Here is a 22,492-nt window from a genome sequence, read left to right as displayed (position 1 = left end):
ACCTGGATCAAACTAGAGAATTCAAATACTAAGTAATTTTCAGCTGTAATGAAAGAGAAGCAACAGAAGAAGCAAGTAACTGAGATCAAGTCATTGTTGGGGGTCAATCTTTAGGATCCTGACGCTATCAAAGAAGAATTTGTTAGCTTTTACAAATTCTTGATGGGAACTGCAACATCAAAACTACCAGCAGTGAATAGATTGGTAATGAGAAATGGCCCTTGCTTATCACATACTCAATAGCTAGAGCTTTGTGCCCCAATTATAGAGGATTAAATCTATGAAGGATTGACCTCAATTGGAGATGATAAGGCTCCAGGAATTGATGGCTTTAATGTTGTCTTTTTCAAGCAGACATGGTGCATTGTTAAGAATGAAGTTTGTGAAGCTGTGCAAGATTTTTTCACCACAGGAACCTTGTATAAAGCTATAAACTACACTACACTTACTCTGGTGCCTAAGGTTCCAAATCCAGATACAGTCAAAGACTATAGGCCTATAGCTTGCTGTACAGTGTTATACAAGATTATTACTAAGGTCATCACCAGCAGGTTACAGAAATTTATGGCCTATATCATCTCAGAGGCTCAGGCAGGGTTTATTCTAGGAAGAAAGATAGCAGACAACATCATTCTCGCACATGAACTTATCAAATCCTATGGTAGAAAGCATATCTCCCCAGATAGATGATAAAGGTAGATCTACAAAAAGCTTATGACTTATTGGAGTGGATCTACCTAGAGCAAGTTATGGAAGGACTGAGGTTTCCAGAGAAGTTCATCAAATAGGTAATGAACTGTATCAAAACAGTTAATTAGTATATTCAACTCAATGGAGAATCAGTTGCACCATTTAATGCAGCCAAAGGCTTGAGATAAGGAGATCATATGTCTCATTTTCTCTTTGTCATTGCCATGGAGTACTTGAGTCGATTACTTAAAGACCTATAATATGAGAAAAGCTATAAATTCTATCCAAGGTGTAGAAGGTTGGGGATCACTCACCTAAGCTTTGCTGATGATCTGTTGCTATTTTCTAGAGGAGACAGTGAATCTGTGTAGAGACTTCATGCATGTTTTACTGCTTTCTTAGCAGCCTCAAGCTTGCAAGCTAACTTAACCAAAAGTATAGTCTGTTGTGGGGTAATGGCACATAGGGAGAATGAGGATATAGTTCAACTTCTAGGTTACTCAGTAGGTGAACTTCATTTTAAATACCTAGGGGTACCTCTAGACACTAAGAAGCTCACCATGGTACAATGTCAACCCCTCATAGCAAAAATTGTGGCTAAAATCTCTTCATGGACTGCAAAGAAGCTATCATATGCTGGGAGAATTCAATTGATTCAAACAATGTTATTTGGAATCCAATATTATTGGGCTCAACTCTTCCCTATACCAGCTAAGGTGAAACAAATAGTTGAAGCCCATTGCAGAAGCTACTTATGGTCTGGGGTGATATAATTACAAAGAAGGCCCTTATTGCTTGGGAAAAGATATGCCTGCCTAAGTCTAGATGGGGGGCTTAACTTGCATAATCTCCAGGTATAAAACAATGCTGCAATTGCAAAAATACACTGGGATTTGACTCATAAGCAGGATAAACTTTGGATAAAATGGATCCATGCCTACATCAAGGATTAGAGTTTGAGAACTATGACCATTCCACAAACCTATAGTTGGATGGTTAGAAAAATCTTGGGGGCAAGAGATACCATTGGGCAGCTGAGCAGACCCATTGTTGAACATAAGAGTGTCATTAAACAAATATACTTACAACTGATACCAGAATACCCAAAGGTAAGGTGGAGAAAACTAATTTTTCAGAACTTTGTAAGACCAAAAGCCTTATTCACAATGTGGCTACAATGTCAGGACAAACTTCTAACAATGGATAGATTGTTGATATGGGGCCTTGATGTATAAGTTGTACGTGCAATGTATCAAGCTCACAATGAAACAAGAAACCATTTATTTACTGAATGCAGATATGCTCAGGCAATTTGGAACAGAGTCAGCAAATGGGCGCAACAACAACTCTATGGTGGAAGTAACTGGGAACTACAATTCCAAGAGATTGTTAAAAGTATACAAGGGAAGACAACAAAGGCCAAACTCATTAAGATGATACATGTTAAAGTTATATATGCCATATGGAAGGAGAGGTATGCAAGAGTGTTTGAATGGGTGGCCAGAGATTGTGAAGGAGTGAAAAAAGATATAGCGTGTGTTTGTAGCTGCAGGGCTACTGGAGAGCTGAAATGCTTAATGCAAAAGCTAGTTTTCTAAGTTTCTTCCTTAATTTACACATAGCACTGTTGTATAGGAAAGCTAGGATCTTTGATTAAGTTTTTTTTTTTTTTTGAGATTAGCTGGCTGAGTTGTACTAAGCTAATGATTTGTAATTGCTTTGGTGATTAATAAAAAGCCTAATTAATTACCAAAAATAGGAAGAAGGAAGTGAAAAACTCGTAGAAGAATTCTCCGCCTTGCTCTTAGTGTGTTCTTACCTCCTTAGGTCGAATCGCCTCTCAAAAATGTCCAACCTCTTCTTAGACATGTTTAGGGAGTATTTATAGGCTAGGGTTGAAGTCCTTGAGTCTAAATCCAAGTCAAAGTCTTTTAATTCGTGAACTTTTGACCGCCGGGCTACAGACCTTGCGAGGCCAGGCTTATAGCTCGGCCAACCTAGATACAGAGCTGGCTACGCCAGGCCTGTAGCGTGGTCAAGCTGGCTACAGAGCTGGCTACACTTGGCCTGTATTCAGACCTGGGTACTTTGTGTTTTTGTGCTTTTTTTTTTTTAGCATTTTCATCCTCTTTTCGTGCAACTTTCATTCGACTCTTTCTTCTGATGCTCCTACACATAAAATAACATAATTTAGCTCAAATGTAGCACAATTAATTACTAAACCAACAAAAGATAGGGCGAATAACATCATTGGTCTTAGCTGAATTTTCTCGTAATTGGTGGTATATTTAATAAATGAACTCTGTCTCTTCGCCCTTTTAGCTACTTCTTCGTATCTCTTCTTCTTCACCAAGAACACCATAATTATTCAATTTTAGAAGCTTCAAATTCTTGTTTGGGTTAGAAATTCAAAGTTTATAGTTAATTACTGTTAAAATTATTTGATTTTTTATGCTTAATTTTTAGTTTAAACACTGATTTCGTGATTTACTTTAAGAATCTCAAAACTCCATTGTTGGTCATTAGAAAGTATTGAAGAAGACAAGGTGAGTCTTCTTGATGTGGTATTATTTGACTAAATAGGTGATTGAGAATCATTTGGAGGCTTTGTTTCAAATCTAAGATCATTTAAAGTAGATTAGGGGTGGTTTGATCAAAATTGGAATTGCAAATTCAAAGAATATTTCGTTGAACAACGCAAAAAAATTATGCTAAACGGATAGACTTTGATGAACAATTTAATAGATAGATTGTAGATATCACAAAATTATGCCAATTTTGTAGAGTTCGGTGAATAATTGAACAAGCACAAAATCGTGCCAACAATTAACAATGTAGGTAGAGTAAATATAGTATAGACTCGAGAAATCCCTGAAGAGTTGCACGGGTCCATAGGTTATTTTTCAAATATATTCAAAAATAATAACAATATTTAAAGATCAACACCTTATAGGGTCATCCGTGTCAATCACCCAATCAAGTTTAACTCTGGGCTTCTTTTATTTTTGGGATTTTTTCCTTCCTATACAATATTTGAAAATTATATACAAAAATTGTCCTAATTTTTTATATTACCCGTCTTAAATAAGGATTACTTACAAATTATATACATTCCATTATTAGTGTCTTAAATTAGGGGATTTAGTTACACAATTTTCCTTTTTTCTCTTCTCCCCTCTTTCCCTATTCTCTTTCTCTCTATAAATATATACAATTCATTAGTAATGCCTTAAATTAGGGGATTTAGTTAAACCATTTTTCTTGAAAAAATTGAGAAAATATTGGAGAACATTACATCATGGATAACTTAGACAATTATAGGCAAGCATGATTCGTTTCGAAACAAGGAACACTTGGATTTAAATCATTTTTCTTTCAAAGATGTTACTTAATTAGTTTCGGCCACGTAAAAAATTTTAACTTTTAATAAGGAAAAATTCCTCTTACCCTATGTTGTACGTAAAAGTTTTTAACTTTTACTAAGAAGGAAAAATTCATCTTTCTCTATGTTGTTTTTTAGCTGCGTTTTAAGGTAATTTCAACTGATTTTCCATGATTTTTGTAAGCTCTTTGTACTGTTTTCGAACAGATTTTTTCGACTGCTGATGGGTGGTTTTGGGCTTGGTTTTAGGTGTAAAAGAGTGCGATTTGTCGACTGTTTTGTTGGGTTTAAAAGTGATTTAAGTGGCTGGTTTTTGTATTTGAACACGCGAGTCGAAATTAAGTAAAATATTCAATGCCTCCACCTCCGTCGATGTAGCACCAGCAACAACATCAATAAAAATTCGATAGTGATAAATTTGTATGGTACAACAACATACAAATTAAAAATAAAATTTCATACAAATTTAATACATCTACAATAATATATATACTAAAAATAAATTTTATACAACTAATTATATAATATACAACATATTAACAACTTATCGACAACTTTCATACATTACTTTTATCTAGTTAAATACATCTACAACATTATACAATTTAAATATAATTTTCATACAAATTTATACAATATGTCTTTTGTATGTATTTTGTATCTAATTTGTATATATTTTGTATGTGGTGTGTTTTTCTTCCTCTCTAAAATTCCAGTCAAAACTTCCTCTCTTAATACAATTTTGATACATACCAATAACTTTATGTAAAAAGATAGTATTTATAACTTAAATGCAAATTTCTTACAACGATTCATACATGATACAACTATTTTTCAACTTTCATACAACATTACAATAAAATAAAATATATAACTACAACATAATACAATTTACATACAATTTTAATACAAATTCGTAAGTATATTGTATGTCATGTGTTCTTCTTCTTCTTCTTCGATTTTCAATCTGAAATTCGACCAAAATCAAGTCTAATATTCACCAAACACCCTCAAAATTGACATACAAACTCCAAAAAATATTCTCAATTATTTCCAACAACACGCAATCCAAACAAATAATAATTTTTGAAAATCCAAATTCGAATTCAAAACTTCGAAGCCTTTTAATGGCTGTCAATGGTGGAGAATCAAACACCTTCAAAATTTATTGATTGACAATTTTAATGAACATCAAATTATGCAACATGAAAGGAAATTGCTAAGTTAAAACTCTATAGCAAAACGATTGAAATCCATTGTTGAATTCTATTAAAACTCTATACAACAAGAAAACATAAAAAATAAAGAATATCAAAGGAAGAAAAATTGGGGGGGGGGGGATAAAGGGATGGAGAAATAACTTATATTCCTTATTCAATTCCTAATATAAATGGATACTCATTTAAAACTTATTTGTATATAATTGGTAAATTGTATATGACCATGTAATTAAGTTAAAATTTAATTAGGGAGAGTAATAAAGTTTCATATGTATTATAGGTTGGTAAAAATCTTTTAGTGTTCCTTGAGAGTTAAATATACATGGGCCGGCTATCACAGCCCAAAAGGATGATGCACATTACTCCCTAAAAGGCCAGAAACAAAGTTATCCTATCTGAGTAGCCCACTGCGGAAGCCTCTTACCTGTTCGACAAAATGCCTCAAAGAGAATAATCATCTAAGTTCTTTCACAATCTACGATTCTTGGTTTAAGGGAGTCTTGGTTTTGCTGGTATAATTTAGCCTGAAGATTGAAAATGGAGAAAATAATGGTGTTGCAGCGTAATCCAACTTCCCTATCCACGCAGCTATTCCCAACTACAACTGCTTATAACTGCAGTTTAAGCTGCTCCAATGTCATTTCTTTCAGATTTCCCAGAAGAATTAATATAGTCAAAATTTATTCTTTTCAAAAGTTCACTAAAAGGACTAACGTAGTCAACTTAACCAAAGCTTCTTTGTGGGAAGATCCTGATGACGGTAGTGATAGTGAAGATGATGATGAAGAAGAAGTGGAAGAAGAGAATGAAATGGAAGAAGAAGAAGAAGAAGAAGAAGAAGAAGATATGGATGTTAAGAGTAAGTGGGACTATGGAGCAGAAAATAAAGCAACAGCTAGTTCTACAAATGGGTTGTCTAGTAGCAACTCTGAAGAGGAGTTTATGAAAGGTATTTTTTTTTTTCTGTTTTCAAGCGGGGCAGTTATATAATTGTTGTTGTCTTCAGAAAATTCTTGAAAAATGGTAGTTTATTCAAACTATCTAAAGAAAACTGTAACAAAAGGGATAAAAGAAAAACTAAGTTAGGTGATTTCTTCCCCTGAGCCTTGGTGGGCCGAATTAACCGGTATCTGTGTTGGGTGGGATGTAGAAAGTAGGAGGTAGGAGGTAGCTGGTATCCGGTGGAATAATCAAGACGTGCTGCAAGTTAGCTCAGACACCACTATTATGGAGGGATTTGGGGGGGGGGGGATAACGAGGGGTTAGGAGATGACTTGTAATCCATCCGCCTGGTGGACTTTAGACTCAATCGGTCTATGGAAATACATAGCGGCATACAACCAAAATGACTCCTGGTAGATATTAGTGCTTTTCTGTCTTTTGACAGCCTCGAGAACAGATTGAAAGAAGGGAAGTTACAAAATGAAGGGAGGAAATCTTAGAGATAGACATTGTAGAATGGATGGTTCCAGCCGGCGATGTTAATAAGTTGTGTTGCGTCATTTGTTCTTTATTTAGTTTTGTATCTTAACTTCAGTTGACAGAAGCTCTAGTGCATCAATTCAGCTAATCTGTTATAGTCGTTTCGAAATGCTTCAGGTTCAATTAGCTCTCCCACACATCCCCCCCCCCCCCCCCCAAAACACACACATGAAAAAAAAATTCATTGCGCTTGGGCAAGTGAACGATAAAGTATTAGTATCTAACATTTGTTTTTGTTTCAGAGGTAGAACAGCTTTTGAGCCCAGAGGAAAGGGCAATTTTGTACTGCAACCATACTACAGAGCTGGATAAGATATCAACTGTAAGTTCCAAGGACCTCCAGCTGCCTCTTTTCATGTTAACATCTTCTCTGATAAGTAAATTGGTAGTCTTTCGTACAAGCCAGGGGCTTGCTCTTCTAACTGTTGGAAAATAGAAACTGCCTGCAAACTGCAGAGACCAAAATCCACATTATTAAAAAGAAATCATACATTCTTTTGCTGGTTTCTGGAACAAGTCCTGATACTAATGGATGTGTGTCTAATCCAGGAAAAATGGAACCCTCTTCACACTTTTGCACTAGCAGGGCAGATACGATTTATGGATAGACTTCTAGAGGAGGGTCTTGATATTGATGTTGTTGACAAGGTAAGATTCGTTGTATTCCACAATACCGTTGTTTGTTCGTTTGGTATGAAGTAAGTCATTCAGTTAATTTGATGACAGGAAGGGCGAACTGCTCTCCACCATGCGGTTTTTGGTAAAAAAGAGGCTGTCATCAGTCATCTTCTAAGAAAAGATGCAAATCCTCAAGTTAGGGATTTGGTGAGACGGGTTACTTTTTCTTTTTACTCTTTTAAAAACTTGCTTAAAGTTTGATTAGAGGGATCATATTTATATCTTTTTCATCCTGTTAACAGGACGGTGTTACCCCGCTTCATTATGCAGTTCAAGTAGGAGCCATGCAAACTGTTAAGTTGTTAATCAAATACAAGGTTGATGTGAATGTTGCTGATAACGTAAGTGAACCATTTATTTTATTTTCTGACATTTTCCTGGTCCTTTAAATTTATTTGAAGTAATTCCTTCTTACAGGCGGGCTGGACGCCGCTGCATGTGGCCATGCAAAGCAGAAACAGAGACATAGCCAAAATTCTTCTAGTCAATGGAGCAGATAAGTACAGGAAGAATAAGGTAATTGTACGTATAGTTAGAACTTCAGTGCCAAACTAGTGTTATTGCTGGTTCAATCTCTACGGATTAAAATATTTGCGCTTAAGCACTTCCCGTACTAGCCAGTCCTTTTAACTTTGGGTGGTTGAGAATATCTCCTACTTCCTGTTTGCGTGCTTAAGTCAACTGATTTTGCAAAGCTAATTTTTTCCCCAAAAATCTTTAAAATGCAATTCTAATGATGCTCTTCTCATTGATAAAATATCCCGATTACAACACATTTTTGCACTCAACTTTGAGAAAGAATGGCAAAGGTTATTCAACCCAAATATAGACGTGCCAATTCAACTCAAACGGCAGATGAATGATAGAAGATATTATCCACCATGATTATGTATAGGATGAGACAGTGGCGGAGCCACGAATTGGGATTCAAAAAAAAAATGCAAAAATGTATACCTACAGTCTTCCCTTATGTTAAGATGATTCAACAATTTATATATGTACAACAAAAATTGTTTTTATCGCACTTGCAAAGTATAATTTTCAGACAAAGGGATTCAATTGGAGCCCTTTCCTTACCTTTAGCTCCGCCCCTGGGGTGAGAGAGGATTTTCCATGTTGGAAGACTTTTCTATAGGCTTGTGAAAATTTTAATAGCCTTTGAACATTTACGTTTCACAGGATGGCAATACACCCCTTGATCTTAGCCTTTGTTATGGCAAAGATTTCAAGTCTTATGATCTGGCGAAATTACTGAAGCTCGTTCCTGCTAATAGAGAGCTGTGATTCGCTTCTACAATTTAGTCACAGCTCCAAGAGATGGATCTTCCAAATATTCAAGAAGATCAGAGCCAGAACATTGACTTCGCCGTCTTAGCTCATATTTAGCAGATTCTTCTGCAGATTTGCCTCCGACAGAAGAAATGCTGATCAAACAGTTGAGGAAGTTCATTAAGCATGTTACGATGGAGATATTGACGCACAATTCAGATTATCTATAAGACCTGGAACTGCAAAATCTTTGGGCAATTGTGCAGTCAGTCTTGTAACAGATTTGTAAATTATCTATTTTTTATGGCATACATGTCTCAGTACTGAGTTTACACATTCTACTGAGCCAGTATCAGGGAATTGGAAAGTTATGAATTCTTTAGTACGTCTATGAAAAATATCTTACAACTTCTGTCTGTTCATTCCTGGGAAGAGAGAAGCAGATAGAGCAAGGGCCGCTATAATTGCTTTAGCACTAGGTCCCAACCCAAATTGTTTAAACATCCTGCAACTTAAATAGCGTTTTGTCACGTCCTTAGTCGTTAACTAAGTACACGTGCGGCACTTGACAATTTGCTCACGTTCTTGCTATGCCAAGTCAGCCTTACTACACTCAAGATCGCTAAGAGAATGGTAGAAATAACACAAGAGAATTATTAAAGGAAGCTTTGTATTAGAGAGAACTTGAATTGTTTGCTTGATGAATTACAAATGAATGGCCTCCTTTATATACTAGTCTCCTAGGAGCTAGTGTGCAAATATTAATTGTTACACAAGTCTTTAATATTTACAAGATAAGGGCTTTCTCTAGAATTCTCTACAAGCCTAGAAGATTCCAAGGACTTTCCTAGCAAATCTATAAACATCTAGGATCTTCCAAAGGAAATGTCCATACTTCTCTAGAATCTTCTCACAAATGCAAGCATTCCTCCTATGTAAGCTTCCACATGGCATTAATATATGCCAAATGGCGCTTATGTGGCATGATGACATGGCGAGTCATCACACTCTCCCCCACCTAATGTTGCGACGACCGCGGCGCAATGTTGCTGCATAAACTCTCGGATCTTATCTTTGAATTGCCATAAATCTTCATAACGTTCCCATGTGGCCTCCTCCGGTGATTGCCCCTTCCAATGGACGAGGAACATTGCGGTGGCTTTTTGCCCTTGTTTTCGCCTGGCCTGGTAATCAATAATAGCCTCAATCTCCCGGTCGTGCGAGGCGGTGATAGTAATAGGCGCTCGACTTGATTGGCCCCTACTTGGATCATCATTGTCTTCATGATAGGGCTTAAGCATGTTGGCATGGAAGACATGGTAGATCTTAAGATATGATGGCATGTCAAGCTTGTATGAGATCTTGCCTACCTTGGCGACTATCTTAAATGGCCCCTCATACTTGCGAATCAGATTCTGATGCATGCCCCGTAGTGTCTTAAACTGTCTTGGATTAAACTTCACCATGACCATGTCTCCAACTCTATAGTCCGTGGGACGCCGCTTACGATCTGCAAACTTCTTCATCTTCTTAGCTGCCTTATCCAAGTAGGACTTAGCAGTGTCAAGCTGCTCTTCCCATCCTTTGGCCATATGATAAGCCCCCAAACTCTTTCCCTCGAACGCGGCTGGTAATGAATGTGGAGTTTGTGGCTGTTGGCCTGTGGCTAGCTCAAATGGTGTCTGTCCCGTGGACTCACTCCGCTGCAAGTTATAAGAGAATTGGGCGATGTCTAGGAGCCTTGACCAATCTTTCTGATGCGCGCTTACATAATGCCTCAAGTAGCATTCTAGTAAGGCATTAACCCATTCCGTTTGTCCATCTGTCTGTGGGTGAAAACTAGTGGAAAAGTGCAGTTCCGTGCCAAGTATGTCGAATAATTCTCTCCAAAAGTTCCCAGTAAAACGGGGGTGTCGATCACTGATAATATGCCTTGGTAAGCCCCAATACTTCACCACATTGTTAAAGAATAGCTTGGCGGCTTCCTTGGCAGTGCAACCTGGTGTGGAGGGCATGAAGGTGGCATATTTGGAAAATCTATCCACGACCACCATAATAGTACCATAACCTTCAGACTTCGGTAGGCAAGTGATAAAGTCCATAGTCACGCTCTCCCACGGACGCTCTGCAACTGGTAGTGGCTCCAAAAGTCCTCTGGGTTTTTGTTGCTCAACCTTATCCTGTTGACAGACAAGACAAGTCTGCACATAACACTCTATGTCATCTCGCATGCGTGGCCAATAGTAGACTGACTCAACCAAGGCCCTAGTGCGACGTTGGCCTGGATGACCAGCGCACATTGTGTCATAACTCTCCCTTATAATCTGCCGTCTAATGTCTCCAAACTTAGGCACGTAGACTCGCCGACCTGTGGTACGTATTAGGCCGTCTTCGACCCAAAAACGTCTCGTATTGCCCTGGTTGGCTAACTCGATAAGTTGTTTGGCTGCTGGATCGTGTTGCATGCCTTCTTTTATAGCCTCACGAATGTCCCATCTTGTTGAAGTGATTGCAGCAAGCTCGGCTTTCCGGCTCAAGGCATCGGCTACAACGTTACCTTTGCCCGGCTTATACTCCAGCACATAATCAAATTCGGCCAAGAAATCCTGCCACCGAGCCTGTTTTGGGGTGAGCTTCTTATGCGTCTGAAAGTAGCTAGTAGCTACATTGTCGGTCTTGATCACGAACCTCGACCCAAGCAAATAATGTCGCCATGTATGAAGGCAATGCACAATATCAGTCATCTCCTTCTCTTGCACTGTGTAACGCCGCTCCGTCTCATTTAACTTGCGACTCTCAAATGCTATGGGATGCTTATCCTGCATCAAGACACCCCCAATGGCAAAATCTGAGGCATCTGTATGCACCTCAAATGTCTTGGCAAAGTCAGGTAATGCCAAGACTGGCTCCTCTGTTACAGCTGCCTTGAGGTCTTCAAACGCCCTTTGACAATGCTCCGTCCAAACCCATGGCTTGTTCTTCTTTAGCAACTCAGTCAATGGTGCGGCCTTTGCTGAGTAGCCACAGATGAACCGACGATAGTAGTTAATAATGCCAAGGAAGGATCTCAACTCAGTTACCTTTATAGGTGCCTCCCACTCCTGGATAGCACGTACCTTAGACTCGTCCATGCGTAGCTCGCCATTGCTAATAACATGGCCTAAGAAGTGCACCTTTGATTGTGCAAACTCGCATTTCTCCCTCTTGATGTATAGCCCGTTCTCCCGCAAGACTTGGAAAACCTTCCTTAAGTGCTTCATGTGCTCTTCCAAGGTGTTGTTGTAGATGACTATGTCGTCTAGGTAGACTACCACGAACTGATCAAGGTAGGGGTGGAAAATCTTATTCATAGGGGTGCAAAATGTGGCAGGTGCATTGGTTAAGCCGAAAGGCATCACCAACCACTCAAAGGCTCCATATCTCGTCACACATGTTGTCTTTGGCTCATCCCCCTCTGCAATGCGAACCTGGTAGTAGTCCTTGCGAAGATCCACCTTGGTAAAATACTTGGCTTGCCCAAGTCTATCGAATAAGTCAGCAGTGAGCGGGATCGGGTACTTATTCTTCACCGTGACCTTATTAAGTGCTCGGTAGTCTATGCACAAGCGTAGTGATCCATCCTTCTTCTTCTGGAACAATACTGGTGCGCCGAAAGGTGCCTTTGATGGGCGAATGTGACCAGCATCTAGCAGCTCTTTCAATTGTTTCCTAAGCTCCTCTAGCTCGGGCGGTGCCATACGATATGGGGCAAATGCGGGTGGCTTAGCCCCTGGCTCCAACTCAATCTTGTGATCCACCTCTCGCCTAGGCGGCAAGTGCTTAGGCAACTCCTCGGGCATGACATCTTTGTTTTCCTCAAGCAACTTCTCTATGCAAGGTGGTAGTGTCTCTTGAAAACTCTTGTCTTCCTCCAGACTTGCGATGGTTGCCACGAACGTCGGCTCCCCCTTCTTGATCCCCTTGACAACCTGCATAGCTGAGAGTTGTGCTTGGCTTTGTCCGTGTGGCATAGACATTGTAGGTACCATGCAAGCTCCTTCTCGCTCCATAACCAAGAGATGTTGGAGGTAGGGATCGATCAAAGTGTGACAATGTCTAAAGAACTCTTGTCCCAATATGATGTCAAAGATATCCATAGCGGTTACGGTAAAGTTTATCATACCTTTCCAAGTTCCCAATTTGACACCAACTCCATTAGCTACCCCACGAGCATTTTGTACCTCGGCATTCACGGTCTTGATGCGGGAGTTGGTTGGAGCAAGCTTCAATTCTAGTCTTTTTGCGGCAGCCTCAGTCACGAAATTATGAGTTGCTCCAGTATCCACCATTGCACGAGCAGGCTTGTTATTGATGGTGAGATCCACGTACTGGTTTCCATTCTCGGTAGGTTGGATAGATTGCTTTGTGACAGCACCGCATAATCCGATCATACCTAACTGTGCGATTCCCGAACTCTCTCCTTGCGGCTGCTCCTTTCGTTCATGGACCATGGCGCTAAGGCTTTTTAGGTAGGGACAATTCCTGAAGCTGTGCGGCCTTCCGCATATGTAACATCCCTTCTTCTCGGCCTGCGCCTTCTTCTCGGCGTAGCCTTGACGGCCACTCAGCTTTTTGGAATCTTGAGTCTTGTAGTATTGTTGTTGTATCTCCTTGCCTTTGCCACGGTCTCCCCCACCTTTGACATTGTTAAACTTTGATTCTTTGACTTTGCCTTTGTCGTGCTTGTCATGCCTGAAATCCATCAATGATTCGGCCTCCACTATGGCTTGGTCTATATTTGCGACTTGCCGGCGTTGTAACTCCTGCTTAGCCCAATTTTGCAACCCGTCCATGAAGTGGAACAACAAGTCATCATTGGTCAGGTTGGGGATTTGAAGCATAAGGGTAGTGAATTCCTTGACATAGACACGTATGCTCCCTGTTTGCTTCAACTCCCTAAGTTTGCGCCTTGCCTCGTACAAGACATTGTTTGGAAAGAACTGTCGCTTGAACTCGGCTTTGAACTGATCTCACGTGCTAATAGTACATATACATTTATCCACGTCAGCCATCTTCCTTCTCCACCATAGCATGGCAGTCTCTGAGAGGTACAACACCGCCGTGTTGATCATGGCCTCGTCGTCCTTCACTTTGTCGTGCTTGAAATAGTTCTCCAAGTGCCAAAGGAAGTTTTCCACTTCTCGCGCATCACGAACACCTTTGAACACCGGGGGTTTGGGAGCCTCGATCTTGGCCTCCCTCGTCACCACAACATTGCTGGCTGCCTCGGTCACGCCAGCACTAACATGCTCCTCGAGTGACTCTATCTTTGCCTTCATAGCATCGATAGTACTCAAAGCCTCCATGAGTCTGCACTCTAAGGCAGTGATAGTTTGCCTTAGTTCCATCTCGGTTTGTGTACATCCCTCAAAGTCATTTCGGATGCTCTCAATCTCTTCAAGAGTGTGCCCCTCAAGAACGCTAAGGGTGCCTTCCACCTTCCCCAAGCGTTGGCCAAAGATCTCCACGGCGTCCATCCCCGCGTTCATCTTCATCACCCACTCTTTACCGAACGAGACGTCCTCAGGCAGAACCTCCACTTCATCCTCGCTCGCCTCAGTGTCAGATGGTTCTTGGGATGTAAGCCCTTCGTTTGACACAACCTCGGGTGGCACCTCCTGGCCCTTGTTGGTGGCATTTCTCTTTTTGTTACGGGCGCTCTTGCCAGCAGAATCCTGGATGACGTTGGCTTGGGTGTTGGCAGCATTAATTTCTCCGTCGTTCGCCATTTCCTTAGTCGCAACCTTTGCTCTGATACCACATTGTCACGTCCTTAGTCGTTAACTAAGTACACGTGCGGCACTTGACAATTTGCTCACGTTCTTGCTATGCCAAGTCAGCCTTACTACACTCAAGATCGCTAAGAGAATGGTAGAAATAACACAAGAGAATTGTTAAAGGAAGCTTTGTATTAGAGAGAACTTGAATTGTTTGCTTGATGAATTACAAATGAATGGCCTCCTTTATATACTAGTCTCCTAGGGGCTAGTGTGCAAATATTAATTGTTACACAAGTCCTTAATATTTACAAGATAAGGGCTTTCTCTAGAATTCTCTACAAACCTAGAAGATTCCAAAGACTTTCCTAGAAAATCCATAAACATCTAGGATCTTCCAAAGGAAATATCCATACTTCTCTAGAATCTTCTCACAAATGCAAGCATTCCTCCTATGTAAGCTTCCACATGGCATTAATATATGCCAAATGGCGCTTATGTGGCATGATGACATGGCGAGCCATCACAGTTTTCTCATTAACTATTCTAATATGGCCGAAACTCATAACTTGCAACCAACCATATCAAATTATCTGAAGGCAAGTAGTTGGCGAAAATAGGTTACACAGGTTACTGTAGGTACTGCGACCACAATTGTTATCTCATTCAACACAACCTCTAATACATCCTGCAACTTAAATAGCGTTTTCTCATTAACTATTCTAACATGGCCGAAACTCATAACTTGCAACCAACCATATCAAATTATCTGAAGGCAAGTAGTTGGCGAAAATAGGTTACACAGGTTTACTGTAGGTACTGCGACCACAATTGTTATCTCATTCAACACAACCTCTAATACTGAACTGACTACGATGTTCTAGATATCGTTTGATCAGTGCTTTGAATAATGTAGGTTTACTACAAGTACAAAACATGTAAAATTAAGCACCAGTTGATTCTAAAGAACAGGTTAATCTCCGCTTGCACAACCTTTACAGCCGCAATGGACACATTCAATAACCTTCTCCTCCCTAAGATGCTGTGGAACTCGGCAGACACAGGTTGTTTGAAAGTTGTGATCTCGTGGTTGCATGCACCTCAAACAGCAGAGCCGTTCATAACCAGGCTGTAATTCAAAGCCAAAACCATAAGAATTGACTACAAAGTCATTATATACACAAATGGAAAGGACACACCGCCCCCCCCCCCCCCCCCCAAAAAAAAGAACCAATCACTGAGAAAAAGTACGAAACAAAAGTCAAAACAGAAATACATAAAGAAAAAAGAGAACTACGCATTGGCATGTGTTACAGTACATGAACAAGAGTTCCCCACAAATGAAAAAGAGATAGTTCATGGCTTCATGCAAGTGCACTTAAAAAGCAAAGGTGGCACACAAACTGAAGCAAGGAGGGTGAACATACTTTTTTCCATTTTGCAATCAAATTTTTATCCGCATATCCTTGATCTAGGCAGAACTCATATAATTCCTTGGAGATCTCCTTCCTCCTGTGGTAGAGATCAAAAATATACCGGCTCTTCTGGTGGGCAATTTTGAAAATAGGCCACAAAGCCTCACATTTTCTTTTGCCATCATGAGGATCATTCTCAGCTGCACCAGACAGTCAAACCAACATTAAAGTTCCACAAAATATTAGGAGATGAAAATAATTTTGACTACACAGGAAACAACTAACGCTAAAATAGACTTATTAACTGAAGTGACAATACCTTCCCTCATTTTTGCTTGTAATTCACTAAGAGTAGGTTCAATCAGCTCCCATCCCTCTGGATATTTGACACGGTTTGTTTTTACTTTAGGCATGACCTTAACTGCAGCAAATCGATGTAAATGTAAAACATACTGACAAATGTATCTTACTTTTTGACTTTATTAACAAGGATTGAGCAGTCAGAGAAACACTGCCAATAACAATTTTGGTAAATGATAGAAGATGCTCGGATAATGAGTTCAAAGCATCAATTGGCCAAGAAAAGCCAAACTGATATTCTTGTGTGATCATGATACACTACTCAATACATAATCTAGTAAAATTACATGGACAGGCTTTCAGATTCTCAGCATTTCATGGTTAACTTCAAGACCAATCATGCTTAATTCTTGGTTACAAATCAAGCCATTACAGTTGAACGGGAACTTGTTCCCAACGAGAAAGAAGAGACGAGTGACGATGATTGCAGCGAACATGCCAAAAGCAATGGATATGTGCTCGCCTGACATCCATTTGATTTTTTTCCTTCGTTTCTTTCCCTCGTTACCAAAATAGGCTAAAGGGGAGTATACAACAACAACAACAACAACCCAGTGAAGTCCCACAAGTGGAGTCTCAAGTGTATAGTGTGTACGCATACCTTACCACTACCTTGGGAGGGTAGAGCGGCTATTTCTGATAGACCCCTGGCTCAGGAAGGAACTAAAGAAATAGTAGAAACAAGAATTACCAACATGAAATGCCAAAAAGATAATCACAGCAAACTAAGAGCCAGAAAATAGATGGAAAGAAGAAGTAGCAACAAGCATCAACCACATCAAGAAACTAAGAAACCAACGCGGATGGTAATAGGAAAACATGTAAAATTAGCAATTTAAGAATAAGAACACACTACCAATCTAACCCTAATGGGTACGCCCTGTACGGATCAAGAAGTGCTCGACCAGTGTTGTAAATAGCGAGCGCTACAGCGCTAATAGCGTGTAGCGACTCGAGGCGAGATAGCATCGCTATTTTGGTCTGTTGCGTTGCTAGGAAGAAAAGGCGAGCGCCTCTGCCTGTGTAGCGAGAGGCGTTGCGAGGCGAGAGGCGCTGCGAGGCGTCGCTTTTTGAATAAAACGGAAGAAAAGGCAGCATTAATATTAAAACACAAAATTAGGGCTTGGGTTTCACTTTTCTCATTCAGCGACGAGCAGCGACCTTCTTCTTCTCATTCAGCGACCTTCGATCTTCTTCTTCTTCTTCCATCATCAGCCATCATCACCAGGTATGTTACTTTCTTTTCTTTTCTTCTTCTCCTCCTTTTTTCTTCTACTTTCTTCTTCTTCTATTTCAGCAGCGACTTCTTCTTCTTCTTTCTTCTTTCTTCAATCATTCAATGATCAGCTCTTTCTTCTTTCTTCATTTTTCTTCTTCTTTCTTTGCTGATTTCCAGAGGCAATAGCCTTTTTTTTTTGCTCTGCTTTTCTTCTTCTTTCTTTGCTTATTATTTCCAGAGACAGCAGCCTTTTCTTTTTGCTCTGTTTTTCTTCTTTCTTTGCTGTTAGTTTCTTCATTTTTCTTCTTCTTTCTTTGTTGTTTTCCCGAGGCAGTAGCCTTTTTTTTTGCTCTGTTTTTCTTCTTCTTTCTTTGCTGTTTTTCCAGAGGCGGTAGCCTTTTTTTTGTTTGCTCTATTTTTTCAATTATAGAATTATAGTATTATACTTATAGAGTAGAATTAATTGCATATTGACTTGATAATTTTTTTTTCTATAAAACAGCGTTGAAATGGCGAATCTACTATGAGTCTATGACTATCTATTGAGTCTTTAATTTTTGAATGATATATTTATTAATATATTATTGTTATTGAGTTTTTAGTTATATGTATATAATATTTTATGTTTTTGTATAAATTGTCGCTTCACATCAAAAAGGCGAGCGCTTCGCTGCGCGCCTCTCGCCTCAGTGAAGCGGGCCCTCGTCGCTATTTGTCGCCGCACGCTATCCAAAACACTGCGCTCGACTACCTACTAATCTTTTATCCTAATTCTCAACCTCCACACTCTCCTATCAAGGGTCATGTCCTCGGTAAACTAAAGTCGCGCCATATCCTACCTGATCACCTCTCCCCAATATTTCCTTGGCCTCCCTCTACCTCTTCTCATACCCACCAAAGCCAACAGCTCACACCACCTTACTGGGACATCTGGGCTTCTCCTCTTCACATACTCGAATAATCTAAGCCTCACTTCCCGCATCTTGTCCTACACGGGAGCCGCACCCACCTTTACCTGGATATCTTCATTCCCCTATAGCGCTACCCAACAACAACAACAACAAACCCAGCTTAATCATATAGTGCTACCCATAAAACTCACTATTGGACCAGAGGGAGTCTTGTGTTAATTAACCATAAAATCAAGCCACAATTTTTAGAGGTTGTACAAACTTGTCCTACTTTCCATGACATGGATATGTTGTCATTACTTCTCATAATAGTGTGCAAACTTGAATTTAAACTAACGGGGGTTGGAAACCAAGGATGTGGCTTAGTGGTCGATGAAGCAAGTGAAAACCTTCGATATCAAGGATCTGCTACCAGCAGGGACAAAAAACATTGGTGATTTCTTCCCATTTGTCTAAGCCTAAGCCATGGTACACCGGTAGCAGGCTAAAGGGGAGTATAAAGAAGAAATCTGTGAACTGCAAGTCATCAGCGCTCTAATTAACACATACAACGAGGGAGATTAGAGATAGAAGTTTTGCTTGTACTGACATTCTAAGGCATAGTTGATAATCAAATAACTTTACATGCTTCATAAAAATATAATGAATCACTTCACTTTTTCGATGTCTCCACAAATTAGCATTACTATATGGTAAATTGGTAATAGGATATAATAAGAAAGTTGTGGTAGCACCATTACCACAAGTTACATGTCACGATAAGAAAGTTGAGTGTGGAACAACCTAACAACCAAGCAATGACACAAATATATATGTTTGCTAGATGCCTGGTTATAGTTTCGAGGCAGATCACCTTAAACTATCTGATTGAAGGCAAGATTCAGTTAGTCAACAAGGAAACTTCAGTGTTTGTAACTATGGCAAATCAAATGCAGATTGGATATCAAGGTCTAGCGTTGGAGCACGCTTGTGATCTGCTAACTCGGCTCAGGAAAAAAATCCAGGTTAACAGGCTTATGAGCTTACAGAGCCTTTCTACTTCTCTTCTCTTATTTAAATTTTTAAGCCTTGCAAATATAATCTATAAAGCGACCTATATTTTCAACTTCAGCCTCTTGCTAGTTTCTCTCTCTCTCCTCCCATCATCACCAATCTCCTCAACTCATCCATGATCCATCACTTCTCATTGTATCCATCCCTTCTAACCCAATCTCTATTCCATCTCTCTCTCTCTCTTATTTCTTTTAGGTTGATTACAGGTTCTTGTGGCCTTAATCATTTTAAGTCAAACGTTCACTCTGGCAGCAAGAATATGGTGTCAAAGTAACGAAATATAAAGAAAGTAGGGATAGATATTTCGCCTTAGCTTTTATCTCAGAACGCAATTCCTTTTGGAACGGCTATCCCGTATTTAGAACACACGGCTTTTGGATTTAGTAGTTCATCTGAAACTTGTAACAGATCTAGGATTGCTTTTTTACTTGCATTAAGAAGAGTAGAGATTTTGATTGAATTAGTTGTCCTTAATTCAAAGGTGTGGCTGCTACCTCAATGATTTTAGCGTAGCTTAGAGCTGTTTGGATTGAGTGGGAAGATATCTGTTATTTTTATTTTGGATAAAATTTGCTAGTCCAATACAACAACTGAGTTGCTAATGCATAAATTTCCTCGTCCACCAATTAAGCCAAGATCGAGCAGCAACATATTAGGGTCAATTACTCTTGAGCATGGTATAGCCAAGTCGAGCCACGCCAAGCTTGCCTAGTTTTCAGCTCCCTTAGAAGGTCAATTACATTCAACAACATAACAACTATGCCACGACCCCAAATTAGCTGGTGTGGCTACTTCAGGCCTTGCTACCTTTCCCGTCTCCTCTCTATCCATCTTTACGTAACATACTCGATTCTTAGGTTTTGGCCATATGAATCCTCTATAATCATCTCGATTATTTGGGTTTGTTTCATTCCAACACTATTAGGGTTTCTATAGGTCTTACACTTGACAGTATCACAATCATGCCTAACCTCATAAACCAAATTACCCAGACTTGGCAGCACATAACGTAGGCGCTAACTTCGCTTCCTTGACAATACAAGCCGTATGCATAATTATCAAAATCCAGAGACAAAATGAAAATGCAGCAAATAAATTATTATTTCCATATTTAAATTAACTTCCTACAGCACTATTCTTCCTTCGGCGAACAAATATTGTGAGTTAGATCTGCTTTATTCAAATACTTCTACATCCTATTCTTCATAATACACCAGAGAAAAGAAAATATAGAGAAGATCATATATACCTGAACTAAAATTAACTTAGTACAAAAAGAAGGACACAAAAATATACCGCAAAAGCAACTGTACCGGTACCGAACGTTAACTAATGGTGACGGCGAAAGAAACGGCGGCGCAGAGGACGATACGAACCTACGAAGCTCCGGTTAGTGGTGAGCTTGGATTCTGGAAACTTCGATTTTCTTTTCGAGGGGAAAGGAACGTTGGGGTTGGGTAAAACGCTAGCTAATTGATTTGACCCGGTTCTGGAGCTAAATAGATAGGTAGTCCGAATTGGATAAGATTTGACCCGTAATTTTCCTTTTTGGCATAATACCTACCCCTTCCCCCAAAAAATAATTCCCAATAATAAGAGGACTGTTATAAGAAAAATCAAATTATGGTGTATGTCTACTCTTCCTTCATGATCTTCTCAAATGATTAATGACATATTCAATGACATATTTCTATGCTTAATGACATATTCAATGACATATTTTTCTTCACTTTTCATGCCTATATAAAAGCCTTATAATAGATAGAAAAATACACACAATTGAAGAAGAAAATCTCTTTCTTCTCTCTATCTCCATTTCTTGTTCATGTTTTACTAAATTGCTTTTATTTCATAACAATATGTCTTGTTCATGTTTTACTAAGTTGCTTTTATTTTATAACACGTTATCAGCACGAATTGCTCATTTCATGATCTTGTACGTCAAGACTATGTAAATTATAAGCAGACAATGAGATCAAGTACAATGAAAAATGTCTTGGATGATAATACAAAGATAAGTTTTACATCCATCTAAACCCATTCATACTTTCATATCTTTGTATTAACTTTATGTGCAGTGTTTAGTAAAAATATTTTTTTCAATTATATCAAGTGAAATAAAGAACTGGAAAGGTATGTCTTTATTTGCTACATCTCTTATAGGACAAAGATAATATTCCAATGTATATATATGTTCTGACCTTTTACATACTATGATAGATAATTATTAAGGTAACTTAGTAATAATATTTTTACCACAACATGATGTATTTCATTGAAAGCAAAATTTGGCATTCGAATATACAATCAATATAAACTCATTATAGTTATAATTTATAATAGTCACGGTTATGCATTAAGCCTTAAATATTTTTGCTGGAAACATAAGGCTCATTCCTCCGTATTGAATTTTTTTTGGTGAAGTTCTTAGTCTTTGAAATATAAGTGGTTATAGGTTATCTGCACATTTTCCCTAATTAATTTATTAAAATGTAAAAGTGATTGTATCATTTTAAAAAAAAATGGCATATATCCTAACTAATATTTTTGTTGCTGAGGAACTATTTCAAGATTGAAATAGTTATATAAGTCTTCTTGAAAGTTAATTTACTTATGCCTATAATTATGAAATAATAATATTTTAAAGGTCCGAGTGCAAGTCCTAGTGAATTTTGGCCTATTATGCCAAAGATTGAGGGTAAGACGATGTGTTCAAGTCCCAACGCACTATGTTGATGAAAAGACGTTGGATTCAAGTTCCAACGCATTATGGCCTAGCATGCCTTTATATGGGTAAGGCATTGGGTTTGAGTCTTAATGCACCATATTGATAATAATAATAATAACTAAAGAAAAAATAATGTAATTTTCATGAAAAAGCATGAAGCTTGTCCCACTTGATTTGCTCTATTCTTGAAGTGAATGTGATAGCAGTGCATGATAAGTCTAAATAAAGACAAGTGGTTGACCAATGAATGTGGGCGTGCGAAAGGCCAAAATAATAATAGTTATCACTATGGTAATTATAAAAAGGGAGAAATTCTTTGAAGAGAATGT

The 22,492-nt window shown here is 38.9% G+C and overlaps 2 protein-coding genes across 7 annotated transcripts; one reads left to right on the top strand and one right to left on the bottom strand.

Annotated features, from left to right (window-relative positions):
• Positions 1-5,678: 5,678 nt before the first annotated feature.
• On the top strand, positions 5,679-9,131 carry LOC107786496 (ankyrin repeat domain-containing protein EMB506, chloroplastic). Its single transcript, XM_016607985.2, has 7 exons — positions 5,679-6,241; positions 7,017-7,096; positions 7,324-7,422; positions 7,501-7,599; positions 7,695-7,793; positions 7,870-7,968; positions 8,632-9,131. The coding sequence occupies exons 1-7, from the start codon at positions 5,830-5,832 to the stop codon at positions 8,734-8,736; spliced, it is 993 nt and encodes a 330-aa protein (XP_016463471.1). The 5' UTR covers positions 5,679-5,829; the 3' UTR covers positions 8,737-9,131.
• A 6,087-nt stretch (positions 9,132-15,218) lies between these two features.
• LOC107763164 (protein BUD31 homolog 2) lies at positions 15,219-20,955 on the bottom strand. Of its 6 annotated transcripts, none has more exons than XM_075229861.1 (5): positions 20,732-20,917; positions 16,854-16,915; positions 16,212-16,313; positions 15,905-16,092; positions 15,219-15,606 (listed from the first exon to the last, which is right to left on the bottom strand). In XM_075229861.1, the coding sequence occupies exons 3-5, from the start codon at positions 16,303-16,305 to the stop codon at positions 15,451-15,453; spliced, it is 438 nt and encodes a 145-aa protein (XP_075085962.1). In that variant the 5' UTR covers positions 16,306-16,313; positions 16,854-16,915; positions 20,732-20,917; the 3' UTR covers positions 15,219-15,450. The 6 variants fall into 6 exon arrangements, with proteins under 6 accessions (XP_075085962.1, XP_075085966.1, XP_075085980.1 ...); XM_075229865.1 differs by having other exon boundaries at positions 20,749-20,917; XM_075229879.1 differs by having other exon boundaries at positions 20,812-20,909.
• Positions 20,956-22,492: the final 1,537 nt, after the last annotated feature.

Source organism: Nicotiana tabacum, chromosome 2 (genome assembly GCF_000715075.1).
Source record: "Nicotiana tabacum cultivar K326 chromosome 2, ASM71507v2, whole genome shotgun sequence".
Classification (NCBI taxonomy): domain Eukaryota; kingdom Viridiplantae; phylum Streptophyta; class Magnoliopsida; order Solanales; family Solanaceae; genus Nicotiana; species Nicotiana tabacum.
The sequence above is the reverse complement of the archived record's forward strand: the minus strand, read 5'-3'. Positions and strand labels throughout refer to the sequence as shown.

Excerpts from the sequence above, each read along its gene's own strand:
- LOC107786496 (XM_016607985.2), top strand. The coding sequence starts at position 5,830 with ATGGAGAAAATAATGGTGTTGCAGCGTAATCCAACTTCCCTATCCACG. Across the intron at positions 6,242-7,016 it reads TGAAGAGGAGTTTATGAAAG|AGGTAGAACAGCTTTTGAGC; the intron begins GTATTTTTTTTT and ends TTTTTGTTTCAG. Across the intron at positions 7,423-7,500 it reads ATATTGATGTTGTTGACAAG|GAAGGGCGAACTGCTCTCCA; the intron begins GTAAGATTCGTT and ends ATTTGATGACAG.
- LOC107763164 (XM_075229887.1), bottom strand. The coding sequence starts at position 16,305 with ATGCCTAAAGTAAAAACAAACCGTGTCAAATATCCAGAGGGATGGGAG. Across the intron at positions 16,093-16,211 it reads ACAAGCAAAAATGAGGGAAG|CTGAGAATGATCCTCATGAT; the intron begins GTATTGTCACTT and ends TGTCTGGTGCAG. Across the intron at positions 15,607-15,904 it reads TGATTGCAAAATGGAAAAAA|CCTGGTTATGAACGGCTCTG; the intron begins GTATGTTCACCC and ends TTTGAATTACAG.